Source organism: Siniperca chuatsi, linkage group LG11 (assembly GCF_020085105.1).
Source record: "Siniperca chuatsi isolate FFG_IHB_CAS linkage group LG11, ASM2008510v1, whole genome shotgun sequence".
In the NCBI taxonomy this organism is placed as follows: domain Eukaryota; kingdom Metazoa; phylum Chordata; class Actinopteri; order Centrarchiformes; family Sinipercidae; genus Siniperca; species Siniperca chuatsi.
In genome coordinates this window covers 17,768,446-17,785,228 of record NC_058052.1, presented here as the reverse complement: position 1 = coordinate 17,785,228, position 16,783 = coordinate 17,768,446, and the positions used below count along the sequence as shown (strand labels likewise).

General features: G+C 40.0%; 1 protein-coding gene across 4 annotated transcripts in view; it reads right to left on the bottom strand.

The window, feature by feature from the left end:
• Nucleotides 1-1,353: 1,353 nt before the first annotated feature.
• LOC122884899 (SH3 and PX domain-containing protein 2A-like) overlaps nucleotides 1,354-16,783 on the bottom strand; it is a 54,401-nt gene continuing 38,971 nt past the window's right edge. For 3 of the 4 annotated variants that reach the window (XM_044215386.1, XM_044215388.1, XM_044215389.1), the window contains 7 exons: nucleotides 12,239-12,352; nucleotides 9,443-9,526; nucleotides 6,504-6,621; nucleotides 6,075-6,403; nucleotides 5,829-5,878; nucleotides 4,550-4,669; nucleotides 1,354-4,341 (listed from right to left, as the gene is read on the bottom strand). In XM_044215386.1, the coding sequence (XP_044071321.1) occupies nucleotides 2,413-4,341; nucleotides 4,550-4,669; nucleotides 5,829-5,878; nucleotides 6,075-6,403; nucleotides 6,504-6,621; nucleotides 9,443-9,526; nucleotides 12,239-12,352 (2,744 nt within the window). In that variant the 3' untranslated portion in view covers nucleotides 1,354-2,412. The remainder of the gene's footprint in view (nucleotides 4,342-4,549; nucleotides 4,670-5,828; nucleotides 5,879-6,074; nucleotides 6,404-6,503; nucleotides 6,622-9,442; nucleotides 9,527-12,238; nucleotides 12,353-16,783) is intronic. The other variant, XM_044215387.1, reaches the window with a different exon arrangement.

Sequence of the window (16,783 nt, the reverse complement as noted above, 5' to 3'; positions counted from 1 at the left end):
ATCCAGCTGGTCAAACACTTCAGCTGTATTGCATATGCACAGATGTGAGTTTATACCAGATATAAACACATTCAATATTGAGATATTTTACTTATTTCAAAGCAGAAAGCTTTTAATGCAACACAACTGAGAGGCTTAACATTAACAGTGATTATGGCCTGTGTTGAGTTTTCATTACACTGTTTTTTATACGCCACATTAATTTGCAATTAATTCAGAAGATAAGTACTCCCTTCTCACATGACTTACGTAAACAGTAGTAGTGATTGCCACACAAAATGCCACATGTGGAGCATTAAAGTCCATCTGAAATTAAATTTCTTTTTTTTGTCTGCTACAGCATACATATCTGCTAAACCACTTGTCCCGTGTTCTCCTTTGAGAAACCAAATCGGGAAAAAAAGTCTTGATGGTGCCCATACTGTTCTAGTATGCTATCTAGATTACTATCTATCTAGATTATTTTGATGCAGCCAATCAAATCTCCTTTGCATAAAGCAGTGACATCAGGGTTATATCATAGGCAGAGCAGACAGTCACACTGAGCCAGACAGCAGCTTGTACCCAACACAAGAGCCACAGACTTTGAACAACAAACCACATTGGCTTTCCTGCTAAAGTGTCCTTCTTATCTAACTTACATACATAAACACACATCTTGTCCTGCACCTTAGCTTGTTGAACAAATGGCTAAAATACCAAAAGCATTCACCAGGGAAAAGTGCTAAAGTCGGTTTGCAGGCTAGTTAGCTACTTAGCAGATGCAGCACATTAAACAGTAAATGTACCTGCAAATGTCACTTCGGTCCAGTTTGATACTGGCGTGGTCCTTACTCTTCAATACCACTAACACGCTGTCTGCCCATGTAGGCTACAGTGCAAATGTGTTTGCTTTGTCTCTTGTTCCCTATGGTGTAACACCGGCACTCTAGCACTGACAGTAATGGATAAATAGCTAAAATAGTTAGCTAAAAGTAATGATAAACAGTTGAAATGGTTAGCTAAAAGTAATGATAAACAATTGAAACATCCTGCTTCTGCCACTATGATACATACAAACTTGACCAGAGCAACCTAAACATTACTAATTCAACTATATGAAAAAATATTGTAACAATATCCCCTTTTATATAATTAATATTGTTAAATAACATCCGGTTTAAATTCCATTCATAAGAACACATTTGGAACATGACAGGTGGTGTTGATGATGGGGTATTTGAATTAATCTGACAGGGTTGTGGGAGTACATGTCCGAAAAGGTTGGGAACCACTACAGGACTAAACCTAATGTGTGGGCAAACAGTAACTGAAAATGAAATGAAATGAAAATTTAAAAAAATAAAGTACTAATGATTGTTCAAAAGTGCATTTATTTAATTCATTCTGTTGGCACTTCAGTTATCATCACTGGTCACACAGTTAACATAAAACAAAAGTGAGCATCCCAGTACTACTGCAGCTGAAGAGTTATGTCAAATTTACTGCCCAGCAGAAATTCAAAATGTTATCATAATTAATAGAGCAGTTCTTAGAAATGTTTAAGCGGTTGTGATTTTTTTTTCATCAGTAAATTTCTTACAATAATAATAAAATAAGTAATAATATGATTTTTAAGTAATGAATAAATATAATTTTCACTGACGTTAGGGAAGTTTTAAGTTTTGACAATTACCCTCTGAAATTAAAACAAAAAAACATTTTAAGATCGTCAGGGATTGTTTTTACATTTAAGGGTAAGAAAATACTGTGATAATCAGAGATGCTCACAAATTGTTTTGTTAGGACAATATTACATAATTAAATGGATAAAATATTTCACATAAAAGGTGACATACAGTATAAAGAGATATAAAAAAAACATGCAAACAGACAGCACCAAGATGAGACCAACACAAAGCAGCTTTGGCAACAACTGAGATTTTCTTTACGGAAAGGAGGAGAAAAGGTTTTTACTTCAACATCTCAAGGCATCGTCAATATAATGAATCATTTCAAACATGCAGTAAGCTTTAAATGCTTAAAAAGTTTTTAAAAATTACATTATAAACTTACAGAGAAAGGTTCAAGGAGTGGACACAAAATGACATCTTAGTTCAAGTTAAAGGTAAAGAATATCATTAAAATCATTCTTCCTCTCTCTGGTGTTCTCTTTGGCTGTGTCATTAAGTCCCAATATATTGCTCCTAATGTAATGTCTCAGGCACTGTATCATGTATACTCATTTTACCAGATGTCTCATTTCATTTCAAAGTCACAATTTGATCTGGCTGCTCGTTTTGGAGAAGGTACCGGGTAAGATTTCAATCCTTGCTTAACATCTTAGGGTTAGCCTTTTTCACAAAATAAATGCATCTGTTTGAGTAGTCTTTACACGCATGTTCAGAGTTCTGCCAGCTCCACACATGAGCGCTAGTGCTTTCTCTCGAGGTAATTTGAGGGAACCCATCCTTTCCTTGGTCTGCCATTGTCTAGAATCTTGCAGTACCACCATCCATTAGGGTTTCTTTCCAGGACCTCCAGACTCGTCCCCTCAGGAAATCCCATGGTCTCCTCGTCTCCATGGTAATCTGCTATGGAGACATACACCTCTCTGAGGTTGTTGTGGATGATGTGGGGCTTAGGTTTCACTGTGGATACAGGGAGGACATTCTTTTGAGAGCTGAGGCCAATGGATTCAGAGCTACCGGTACCGGATCTGTTCCTGTTGGGTAGTGCTATGTTGTTTGGCACCAGGCTACGTGGAACAGTGCTGAAGGAGGCATTGCGTCGCACTGTGGGGCTGGCACGAGGGTGGTCCGTGGAGTTGAGGGACTCGTTTCTCCTGAGAGAGCCAACAGGGCTGGGACCATCCCTGATCGGGGCTGATATGAAGACAGACTGAGGTCTGACAACCTGCTGCTGTTTGGTGCTATTCTGCTTCCGTGAACCAAATAAGCCGGTAGGTTTGGAGAGGCCACCTGGAGGCTTGGAGGGGATGGGTGGGGTGACCTTCTTTAGGTTTTGGTTGATGTTGTTCAATGCCTGCACCCTTTGCTCATTTTTCTCCAGGCTGTTGGACTTGCTGAGGCTTCCAGGTTTAGTTGGGGTGCCATCAGATTCGGACCCTGCCATGTCATCTTGTTGCCTGACGGGCTCCAGGTAGTAAGTTGGAGCCCAGCCCTCTGCATCTCCCCAGCGGACATACCACCAGCCACTCTCCTGCTTCTCCACTACTTCCACTTCCACTCCAGCAGGGAAGCTGAGCTCAGACTCTTGGACTTTCTCATAGGGATCTGTGGTGCGATACAAACTGCAGCCTTCCAGGTCAGAGTCTCCCCTGCTGCCTTTAGAATAGATGGAGGAAAGATCGGATGTGCTCTGAGAGGAGAAGGAGTCTTCTGAAGAGATGACTGAAGCTGTCTCAGAGTCCTCACCTTTAGTTTTGGTGCCGTTTTTCAGCTGCCCTGTTGGCCGTAGTTGTCTTCTCAAAGTGCTGATGTCCATCTTCTCTGCACTGGATGCCTTGGCTAGTTGTGGTTTAGGCCTCACCACTGGCTTTAGTTTAGAGGAAGACTTGGTGGAAGAGGATGCCTTGCTTTCCTCTTGGTCTTTTTTAGTTCTGGACAGATCTGGGGTGGACTCAGTGGAAGCAGATTTAGGACTGGATGCCTCCTCTGCTTTGGTTGAAAATGTGCTCCCATTCAAGTCGATCTTGAACTTGTTACCTGCAGGTCTCCATCCACCTGATGTTGGGTTTGCAGTCCTGCCAGTTTCTGACAAGACACTTGTCTTGGAGGAATTTGAGTCCCTGCTGCACTGCCTCTCTGGTGTCTCCCTGAAGGGCCGGAAGCCGTCATTCTCATAGATACACTCTTCCTCTCCCTCTGCCTCCCCCTCTGCCTCATGGCCATCTTCAAATGACTCACCCATCTTGAAAGAGGCACTGTGGAGTGACGAAGCCGGAGAAGGCTTGGAGGACAGGTGGGATCCCTTCTCGGAGGAAGTGTCCTCATGCTTTCCATCCACCAAGGACCCTTCTCCCCTCAGAAACTCAAACTCAGACTCCATATCCAGATCGCCAATGGCAGGGACATCATATTCTGGCTCTTCATACACCGGCCTCCCAGGAGACACGGGGGACTCTGGAGCTTCAGACCCAGGGCTGCTGGGAGGTGCAGTCTCCGCTGAGTCTTGTTTTTTGACAGGCGGTGCTGGCGGTGGAATTTTTGGGCGGCACAGAGTGCTTGTTCTACGATTCAGGTTGGGCTTTTTACGTTTGTCAATGTAGGAGCAGGGAGCCCAGCCCTCCTTCTCTCCTATCTGGACATACCACCACCCACCAGAGTTCTTCTCAATGACCTAAAATATATTTTCAAAAAATAAAAAAGATTTATCTTCATATGAAGGCATTTTTATACATTTTAAATTGATTTAGATTTTCTCTTGGAGAAGGTTTTTGTTATGGTTTGCTACTGATGAATAAATTCATACAGCAAGGGATATATGGTTCGTACCCAAGTTTAAGATTGTCTTGTTACTGAACTTTACCTTGAAAAAGAGTGCTTACCTCTGCTTTCTGTCCTCCATTGAAAGTGATACCATCAGATATACAGGACTGGAAATCTGCAATGGTGTAATACTCTGCTTCAACTGTAGGGGGCTCTGGTGGGGAGGGCAACTGAAATCCCTAAGCACAGATGAAATTGGCATTGTTAGATGAGCTGTGGCTGAAGGGAACTCAAGGATACTCAAGCACTGTACTTAAATCCAGTTTTGAGGTACTTTACTGAATATTTCCATTTCATACTATTTTATATTTGTACTGCATGACATTTTAGAGGAAAATATTGTACTTTTTACTCCACTACATTTATCTGACAGCTGTAGTTACTAGTTACTTTTCAGATTAAGATTTTACATTAGAAAGCATATGATAAAATACAGAGTATTGTCAAAGATTTAGACCAGTCTACAGTTATGAGTTGTTAACATTTCCACCAAAGAGAGATTTCACCTTTAAGCTTCTCAGATGGTTTCTTTTAAATAATTGTTCAAGGCTATACAGGGTAAAATGATTTATTATTTCACAAAAAAGCAAAGATTAGAGCAGAGTCCAAAAAATGAATACAACATTTTCTAGCAGAACCTTTTTTTTTTCTTATTTTCTACTATATTAATCATCTCACGACCCCTCAGATTTAACTTATGAGACTTAGGAGTGGGTCTGACCTCTGGGGTGGGAACCACTGGACTAAAATACCTAACTTTATATAAAGTAGTAAAAACTCCACCTTGACCAGCTACAGCAGTAAAATGCTGCTTACACACTGTTGCATTAGTAACAAAATGAGCACTTGCCTTTGACACTATCAGTAAATTTTACTGATAACACAATAGTACTTCTAATTAAGTAGGATTCTGAATGGAGAACTTGCAATGACTTGTAATGGAATATTTTCACAATAATGTATTGGTACTTTTACTTATGTAAAAGATCTGGATATTTCTTCAACCACTGCTTATTGATTGTTATAGTTTGTTGCAAAGTGTACAAAGGAAAACTCACAGATATCAAACTTCTGTGCATGACCATTCATTGGAAAATAAAATTTCAGTGCAAACATTATGCCTCTGATGTATCCTTTCCATAGATCTGTCAGTTTGTTCTTCAACCAAGAACAAAAGTAAAGATTGTATACTGCCATTTAAAATTGCTCACAAGGGGTATACATTTATTAGCACCTATAAACACAGCTTTCCAAGCTCTGTGATGTTCAACCAATAAAAAATAATTAAATGACTGAAAGACTAGAGGGATGGATGGCTAAAATGTCAAACACTCTTACCAGGGTTGCATCTCTTCGAGGAGGAGGTTTTTGCCTGAGAACTGGGGAACCTGTGAAACAATCACAGAGAAAAAAAACATACATGATTGTTTGGTTACATTTAAGAATAGACATTTATAAGCCTCAAGAAATTTAAGAATGTGATTAAAAGAAGTTTGAAATGGAGTAATTAGTAATCTACTGTTACAGACTGACAGAAATTCAACTTATGACAGAAATTCAAACATTCACAGTGAAATGACTAACCAATTTCCACGCGATGAGGGGCGATACGGGCTACAGCTGGTGAGGCAGGCTCTGCTTTACTTTTTCCATCCTGTGGGGTATTAACAGGGCTTGAGTCAGCACAAGGGATTGGCAAGCTGATCTCCTTCCTGGCAACCTGGGGGCTCTCTGAGACACCTTCAGTCTGCACATCTTTCTCACTCAAGGCTTTCTTGTTAAGCAGGTTACTGATCTCCATGATGTTTCCAATGATCTCCACTGGGCCTGTCACAGTCTTCTTACGGGGAGAGAAGTCTTCCTTCAGCTTCTTCAGGTAAGAGGCCGGAGCCCAGCCCTCTTTATCCTGGTACCTGTAAAGAAAGTTGGAAGAGAAAATTATAAAAAAACAATCTTTTTAAAGATAGAGATTTTTTAGTAAAAAATGTCTGAAGCAAGTGAGCAGAGGTTTACCTGATAAACCACCAGCCTTCCAAGTTCTTCTGAATCACCTCCACAATGACTCCTTTCTCGAAAGTAATCTCATCCTTGCCCTGGCTGGTGTAGGGTTGCACTGTTACGTACTTCTCTTCTGCCAAAGCCAGAGCAGAGGATGACAACAAAGCTAAGATTTTGAGGGATGTGAGATCTCTGAAAACAAAAATGACTCATTGGAAAAGAAAAGTTTTTGATGTACATTATATCAGATCACTTGTAGTGTTAGCATCATTATCATGGGCAACACATTGTGACAGTATTGTATTATGGGCTACAGCCTGGTAAGGAGTACTGGGGTTAAATGATAGGTTCACATTTTTTCAAGTCTGTCTTAAAATAATTCACACATGTACATCGAAAGCACTGTTGGTCATTAATTGTTCATCCTGTCCATACTGGCCGCAAAAGAATTTCAACATAAGTGATTGGGGACATTTCTGTGCAAAATAGAATTCCAAAGTTCAGCCAAAGCTAATATAAGGTTTCAGTAATCTGAGTTAGACAAATCAACCAGGTATCATCTAACGTTACAGTATTTTTAGTACAAAATTCCCTCTTTGTTACTGACCCTTCACCACGGTTCAGCAAGGAAACACTGTGGAAACACGAGGAAATTTGGCACAAAAAAGACTCAGACTGCTTTAACCTCAATGCATTTTTGCATGAACAAAGACTGGATTTTGTCCTCCAACACTTCCATTGAATGCACTAGGAAGGAATCTCTTTGCAGCGGAACAATAACGAACAATAACATTTTCAATGTATATGTCAGCATTAGAGTATTGTTTTCAGACAGACTTGAAAAAATGTTACCCTTTAAAGTTTGGGACAAACTGAAAACTAGCTGAAAGACCGGACAAACCACACATAAAGACAAAAATCTGTGCAAGTTGGTGGAAACAATCTTTGACTGCCAGGAAGGAGCATAAACCTTACGACCGAGTAAATACACTAGACAACACACTGAATGACTGGTCAGTAAATCACTGGAGTTCTGGCAGCAGACGACCTGGCAAATCCCATGAGAATGCCAATTGTCGTGTGTTCTTGTACCAAAACAAACATGGACGGCAACCAGCAGCCTGCACTGTTTATATGCAGTGCAATTTGTACAGAAAAGACCAAAAAAGATAGAAAAAAGCGCAGATTTCAGGTGAGATCCTGCATGGAGAGGCATGGGCTACGCAGGCTGTATAGCCTACAGAGGGAATTGGAGGTGAGTGAACTTTGTAAAACGAAGCAAGCTTCAGGTAAAGCTGTACTGGTATGTCTCACTCGGGTGACACACGTGACCGTTGCCAATGTCAGTCGCAAATATCAAACATGTTTATAAAAAATCTTTATGAGAACGATTGACAGCGACTGGATCTGAAGACTTAAGATTAGAAAAAGAAAATTAGGGTGCTGACCATGAACCACAACATCCCTGGTTCGTGTTGTTCCACTTCTCTCTCTCCCCCCTTATTTCCATAAAAAATAACAAGTACTAGCACGTATTCCTCAAAATGTAATTTAAATTAAAATTAAAAACCAAATTCACTGGCATTCACAAAGGGTATTGCCCAAAGGGAACTATAGCACATGGGCATCTCACAACTCAGCACATAATAGAGAGCATGCTGATTTATGAATTCCCATGAGGCCAAGGGGCAGAGCAAACATCATTTCCTGTCATTATAGCAATTCCTGTCTGAACACAGACAGCACAGGGAGAAGAGGTGTGTTCTGTATGCTGTCCTCCCAGTTGGTACACAGGAATCAACAATCTGGTGACAAATTTTTCCATTTTCCTTTTCTCCACCCATTTCCAAGGCTGTGTAGGAGCAGAATGGGTGTGGGATAGTAATTCCCTTTACTTGCAAAAACTACAGTAGGCTCCACAAGTAAAAGATATTTCTGTACGCTTTATTTTCCTTTTGCCTGGTTCTTCCGGCCTCTTTGCCGGGGATGGTAAATTGTTTTCATCTCACCAACCTCTTTCAAACAATATCCAGCAGTACAATGAAAAGAAACTCTGAATCAGATGTTATGTTAACCACAACATGCATTGCCTGCATCAGTGTTATAAATGATTCTGGTGGAGTCAGCAAAATATCAGTCTTTTTTTGTTTTTTAACACAAAGCAGGATCTTAGTCTTAGGGTGGAAATAACTCTCTCTCCACTCCAGAGAGCAGCATCCACTGCCAAGTGCAAAGTTTGGGCTGAACTCAATAGCCTATCCTCACTCCTCTGTCAGCAATCCAAATGCATCTCCTGTGGAAAAAAAAAACCCTTGGCCTTGGTAAGAAGAACATGTGCAAGTTTGTGATTGAAAATGTGACTTTCTTGCTAAATAAGTGAGAGATTAATAAGGCTCTTTGTTTATCTGTCAACATTGGTTGCCATCTGCACCACAGCAGGATAAATGTCTGTTTCTACCACACATTGGTAGAACACACTCATTAGAAAACTGCATACACGCTTCATTTGCTCATACAAGGAAAGTATGGCTCTAAAATGCAGCATGAGGCAGTTCAAAGTCTATTACGCAACTACTTTCAGATGAGTGGGTAGTTTTTTTGGTTTTGGCACACAGTGCTTAATTATAACGAGAATGCTTACAAGGAGCAATTTTGTAACATAATTTGAGCTTAGCATCAATAATTGGTGTATATAAAAGTTGCTGATTTCACCTTTGTTTTCCAGGGTCATTTCATATTAACGTCACTTAGCGGTTAGTTGTGGAGGATTGTGGCGCATGATAAATGCATTTGCTGGAAGACAACACAGGATGAAAAACTGAACAAATATGTGCATGTGGAGAGGGACGAGTTGAGCCATGTGATAAGAGACAATAAGTAAGACGGCGTGAGGAGAACAATAACACAGGGAGGGAGGGAGGGAGGGAGGTGATGCAGCATCTGTCTCAGTTCACCTCGGCTCTGCTGCCTGCTGATGACACCCCCCAACGTCCATCTCCGGTCCAGCCTCTTCAGATGAGCCTTATGCCGCTTAGTAACTGACAGACACACGTGGTGACCAGACGACAGCAAACAAACGAACATGGGAGACATGAAGAGCAAGCACAAATGTTACACAAACACACAGCACACAAATGACATGGATCCAACCAAGAAAGCCCCGTTATTAGCTACATGGAGGACATAAAAACAAGACCACAAAGCAAAACACGGTGGACAGTTAGAGTGGATGGATGGAGGTTACAGAGGAAGTGTTAAATCCGGACATCTTCTCTGTGGCTTGTAATTAGGATGTTGTTAGCATGGTTTTCCCATCCTGTTGTGTTAGAGCATCTGGGACACACATTGCTGCTGCAGGAATGCCATCCAATTAATAGAGCAGCTGATGGTGCCACTGGTTGGAGTTGTGTGCCTCAGAGGGTCTATATTTCCCTATGCCTTTTGTAGGTAAAACAGTGGAGATGGAAATGATTTAAGCTCCTGTAAATTTATCACTAAATACTTTTTTTAAATCTCCAATGATGGGAATATCAGACAGAATCTGAGAGACAGGTTAAAATGAATAATTCCAGGCAGTTGTTTATGTGATTAAGCTAAAAAAAAAGTTCATACCATATGCCATTATTACAAAACCTAGGAAATTTAATGTAATAGTTTGACATTTTAGGAAATATGCTTATTTGCTTTCTGAGAGTTAGAGGAAAAGATTGATACAAATCATATACCTTCAAGTATGGAGCCACCAAAGCTAGCTTAGCACAAAGACTGGAAGCAGGGGGAAACAGCTAGCCTGGTTCCGTCCAAAGGCCACTAAAGATCACTAATTAACACACAATCTCGTTTAATGCATATAAAAAACAGTGTTTAAAAATGACAATTCACCATTTTTACAAGGGTGTCAGACCATTTCTTGCTTCTGAGCAGTTGCCAGGCAACCAGCAGAGACTCCAGGACGTTACTAGTCCCAGCCAAACAATTTAGACATAACATGTTAATTTGTGAGCTTTAGAGGAGCTGGTAGGTGGATTTCTAACCGTTGGACAGAGCCAGGTTAGCTGCTTTTTCCAGTCTTCATGCTAGGCTAAGCTAACCTGCTGCTCACATTAGTTTCATATTTACCATACAGACCCTGGAGTTGTCCTCATCTAACTCTCCACCAGGAAGCAAATAAGCATATTTCCCAAAATGTCTAACTATTCCTTTAAGCAATATGTTTATTTTTGTATGAAATGTGACCAAAACAAGGAGGAGGGGGATGTGTATACTCTTCCATCAGTGGGTAAAGTCACATCTCAAGCTGTCTTAGCTTTCAGCATGTCTCTTTTTTGGCTTTTTGAAAGAACTAACATGAATTCCAAATCCAGTTTTTCTGTGACAATGCGGTGGCACAGACTGCTGAAGACCACAGGACTGACAAAGAGATGCTTTGAGTTTCATGCCATTCCTATGACTGACTATACACATAAACACTAATTACACTAACTGATTGTCCTTTGCAAAAAAGCCCCTGGCAGCAAACTCCAGCTATCTCTGACAGAGCAGATAGGAGTGTTGGGTGTAGACATTTGCATTTAGGTTTGTATGTGTGTGGTATGCATACATGTTGAAATCTGTTGATAAATATATATTCTGTAAGTCTATATATTCTAATATTTAACATATTATGAAACAGTAACACTGTTTAGCCTCATGTATTCTCTCTCTCCCTCCATCCTTGAGTCATAAGATATACAACACCAAGGGGATCCTGGGTCCCATTGTTCCAGAGTACAGAAATTGTACAGCAAAATATGTTTTGGCCACAGTGTTGGAAAATCTTGATGTTTGTTTGGAAGTCTAAAATGCAACTTAATTATTTCCGGGCCTACAGTTTGTTGGGTTTTCTCAAACACAATGCTGCATAAATCTGAACAAACAAGCTGCAGTTGCTGCACTACCTGTCAAAACTATCAATCTGAGTATGTGACACTAATTAAGCTCTATTGCTCTGAGACTAAAATGTTTTCTCCACTAATACTGAATGGCTTGAGCTGCTCTTAGATGGCTTGATAACCGTATCTGACAGGGCTATCATGATGATTGTATGATTGGACTCATTTTATTTTGGCAAACCAAACTCTACATAGGTGTGTTTCTTATCAAGGTTTTGGGTCCCTCTCTGACTCCAGTAAGCTCACGAAATTTAACATCAACACTTGTCTACTGCACTCTGTCTTATCAGCAATCCACAATGATGAGCAGGCATTGCATGAAATAGCATAACTCACATCAGAGCTTGCTTTAATTAACGATAACCATAATTTAAAAGAGCATGACTCATGAGATATTCTCCTGTTCTATTCCTTACTGCTGATGGAGACACATGCCTCTTTCATGAGCTCACTCCACGGAGGTCATATCACTTAATATTGCGCTGCATCTCTACTGTACAGTGCATTACTGTACTACAACACATCACTTCACTGATTGTGGTCTGGTGTCTCCTGGCACTCCTCCTTGCTGTTTACCCAGGCCTGAATCTACACTCTGTTCAAGCATGCTTATAATGGCAGGCAGACAGAGAGAGGTGTACACACCAGCCCGGCGCCAACCGTTAATGTAGGCCGGCAGTGGTGAAGTAGGGGTGAGTTTGCTCCATTTTGTCATAGATCAAAGGCAGGGGTGGTATCTGTGTGTGGGTTATTAACAGAGTGTGTGAGGTTGCGTTTGGGTGTGGGTGGGCAGAGGCAGGAGAGTTTGCAGTGACTTACCTTCCCCAGCTTTAGAGGCGCCCAGCTCTAAGTCATCCCGTGTGCCACTGTGGGAGTTGAGATAGGTAGCAGGGACCCAACCCTGCTCCTCTGCAGTGCTTACAAACCACCAACCTGTGGAAACATACAGAGATTGAAATCACCCGGACTATGTAGGATGTTTAACAAACATGTCACACAATGCAATACATAGCAATATCCAGTAGATATAGCCTAAACTTTAAGTGTAAGGAATTAAAATATCTTCTGAGGTCTAGAAGATTTGTTGAAATTTTGCAGATGAATTTAAGCCCATGATAAGATTCCCGCCCCAAAAAGTACACATAATCTCTACAAAGACAGATGAGAATGAACACAGATGACGTAACCTGACCATTGATCTTCTAGTCTGGCTTATATCCCACGTCAAATCACTTGTATGTTTGTTTTAGTCAAATCACAGGGATACAAATGAACATGAAAATGAGGAACTTCATTGTGTTGCCAACACAATCTATAACTACGGTCAGGGCCAAGAACATCAGTGGGAGCACCGCATGGCTGTAGCTCGACTCGTGACGAGGTCTTGTTCAACCTGCGTTTCATCAGGATCAGTTATGATTTCAGTGGGCAGGACATTGCTGAAGTGCTGTTACTAGCCAAAATATCCATTTGTAATGTTGCAGCTGATTTGACTTCCTTTATGACAAATGCCTCAGCTGGAAAAGTGCACATGCAAAGTAATGTTTCACTTTAAAAAACCTGATCCCAATAAAGTGAGTGGAGTACAGCGATCCATTGTGTTAGATTAGGGCTTGTGGCAAATGTAAAGTACATATGTACACTAATCGTAACATTTTAACTTGCTAAATTACTTCCACACAAAATTCACAAAAGTGCCACCACATTTGTGAGACCTCTAAACAGGAAACCTAAGTGACAAAGCTGGCACAAAAACTGTATGGTATGCAACACATACGCTATTTATTGTGGTAACGGGAGTACAATATGGCTGACAGCTGTCTTGACAACCCATAAAGCAGATGTGTTCCATCCCACTTTCACAGCTGGTCCAAACATCCAGTGTACATTTTTCTATAGAAATGGTGTGTTATGAGGTTGTTTAGTTGCACACAATTAATAAAAAGAAGCAGAATATAGTATGATAGACAGGAACAGGAAGAAGAAGAAGAAATGATATGGTAAATAGATAAGGAAAACTTATAGGATGCTAATATGGAAATAACAGCAAATAGATTGTAGACCCCTATATTAGGCAATCGTGATTCATCTGCATGCAGTGAAATATGTAATTATGTCCTTAATTTTGCAGTCATGTATCACAATTAAACAGGCATCAATTTAAGGTTGCCATAGACTAGAAGAGGATATTACTGGACAGGAAGGTACATAAGGAGGCCTTTTTACTTGTGTGACTTGTGTTAGATCTGTGTTATGTAGAGAAATTATTTTGCAAAGTCAGAGAGAATTTGAAAAATTGCAATACACACAATTTCACACCTGCTGGATGATGGCATCGTTATCTCTCTGCAAACCAAACCAGAGTGGAGACACAAACCTCTGCCAACACTGAAAAATTCCTCAACCATGTCAGTTATATTCACTACAATTCATTGATTTCTGAAAGAATGCCTGTAGGATTTGGTATCAGGTCCATTTCTCAGGCAGTTTTCTTACTGTAGTTATGATCATAAAAACTTAATAATTTTGTAATATTGGCAATCCCAAATTCTAATGACTAACATAACTGAATCAGATTGTTCCCTGGCCATACGCCTATCGGTCCACCAAATTCAACTGGAATGTAGGAGTGCGAGAGATATCCTGCTGACAGACTAAATGCATGACTTTCTCAGTGGAGGCTGAAACTGAGAAAATCTTTCCAGGCCTTTTTGTAAATTACACATGCAATCTCTGTGATTCATGTGAAGGATGATTTATTTAATTGATGAACTTGCTAAGATACACAACATCATCAGCTGTATAGTGGGGCTGAAAGTTGGATTTTTGTCATTGGAGCTATTTTGCATGGAGTTAGGGTGGGTCCAGATAACAGGATGCTGTTAGTGTTTGGCTCTGAGCAACATGTTGGCCAGGGCTCAGGTACGTAACAAGCCGTGTAATGTGCTCAGTCTTTACACCAAAGCTGTGGCTTGAACAAAACCTCATGCCAATAAATCAGACAGAGCAGCAAGCTACAAAAAAACTAAATGTTGTCTACAACATTCAGAACCAAAGGACTAAAATCACAGCCTTTTTCTTTCTTTCAGCGGAGTTGAAAGCTTGTGAGAAGATTCAGTTATTGTTAAGCATTAATTACACCGTCATCCTAATTTTTAATGAGTTCATTATATCAAACTCAATTTGATAATTGAGTCAACTTAATGACCAGCAAAGGGCACCATCAACTACATTAATGGTACATTAAAGTACATTGACCATTATAAATAAAGGTCAGCTTGGCAGGAGTAAAAAGACCTGCATCAACTCAAAACAAAAAATCCTTACATTTGCACATTTTCACACTGACATGCCAGCTTGGGGGAAATGTCATTTTCACTTCAGCAAACCGACAGTTATAGAAATGTAAGCAAATACAAGAATAAGGCGTGGGAATGTACTTTAAATGAGAGCACTTCGCTGTAAATCTGAACATATATATATATATGCAGCAAAGACACACAATCACTTTAAAAGGCCTGAGTAAATATATGCTGTTATTGATGGCTAAAGCTGCCTTGTCTGTATTTTTCAACCATCCTCCCATATGCCAGGTGCTTAGGCTGAGTTCACTGAACCTCAAAAGAAGCAATAAAAGTACTTTTTAAAAAGCACACACATTACGCAAGTGCTTATTTCCTGGCCATTGCAGGTTTATATCAGACAGGTTGCACTGAAATGTAGAGAGAAAAAAAAAAAACACTTCTAAACGAGAAACCTGCTTTATGTCTTTCATCGCATGTATTCATTCACAGAGTGACTGTAATTAAATCTTGCACAAAAGCAGCTCCATAGTCGATGTATACAGGCAACACAAAATTACAAAAATCCAACTTTCAGAAACCATGTGGTGGATATAAAGTCATTCAATCTATAGGTTATGTTTAGGGCTTCAGATTTCAAATGAAGTGGCTTCGGCTGCTGAAAGGCTAAATGGCAGATAATGGAAATAAGATTAGGAGAAGAACGTTTTCTCTCTTCCTTATTTCCAGACGGCAGGGATTATCTGCACAGATGTGGGAGGAACAAAAGAGAAGGAAGCATACCTTATGTCTGGTGTGTGTGTGTGTGTGCGTGTGTGTATGAGTACACATGTAACTGTGCATTTGTCTGATTTTGATTTGAGAACAACTGTCTTGGTTCCCACAGCAGAGAGTGCAGACAAACATTACAAAGCTACACCTGTATCTTTGTCTTTTTTAATCACCTCTTGTTGTTTTTGATCAGTCTATATCACAACCTGCTTTTCTCCATGTCTCCCTGCCTCACTATCCACGTAAGGAAAAGTTAAAAATCTTGGAAAGCTGCTGCAGAGTTTCAACCACAAAGGAAAAAAAAGAACACAGCCAAATGCTGACTGGCAATACACTTTGCTAAACATTATTCAATCTTAAGATTATAGCTACTTAGTCAACATCCTGAGTAAATCAAAAAGCTTTTAAAACGTTTGAGCAGAGTTTAGTTTTGTAACCCCCACCGTTTTGGGGTTGGTGGTTGCATAAGACAATAGCTAAACCCACAACCCTCTGGTGGAGATGTCATATAACACCATCACACCATAGGATGATAACCACAGACATCAACCTCAAATGTCACAGTCTCAGAAAAGAAGAAACCAAACGTTTGTCTTGACAACACTGTTGTACTGCACTACAAGGACATCGTGAAAAACTGGATATTTTAAGCGGAGCTGAGGTCAAGTTGTAACTAAGTTTATGCCTCGGTAGCCTGCTGTGAGGTGCAAAACTCCGGTCGTATCAAGTTAAATGCCTGCTTGATTCCAATTATTTCTGTAATAAAAAAAGAAAATGATGATGTCAGCCTAATTTAGACAGCATGAAACATATAGATGCAGATTTAAAACATGCTGATGAACATGCTTTCTGGCAAGAAAGCAAATAAAAGAGTTACATGAGAAGTCAATATAATTCTCATATCTGTCAGTTACATATAAGCTACAGCCAGCAGCCGGTTAGCTTAGCCTAGAACAAAGACTGGAAACGTGTAGCTTCATATTGAACAGACAGATATGAGAGTGTTATTAACCTTCTCATCTAACTTTCCGCCAGAGAGCAAATACGTTTTTTTGCTCTCTCAAAAATGGCAAACTATTCTTTTAACTAACTATGAGCAACGCATTGCAAAAAACAACTGATTATATAATAAACAAAAATCAATATCGTAAGTTGAAAGTTTTGCAGCAATTTGACAATGCCAGATGAAAAAATGCTGCTGACACAGATATTTCTGCAAAGAGAAAGTAAAACATGTAAACAGATGCTCACTTTTAAGGAGCTGTCCTCATAGTCTCACTTAACCTGTATT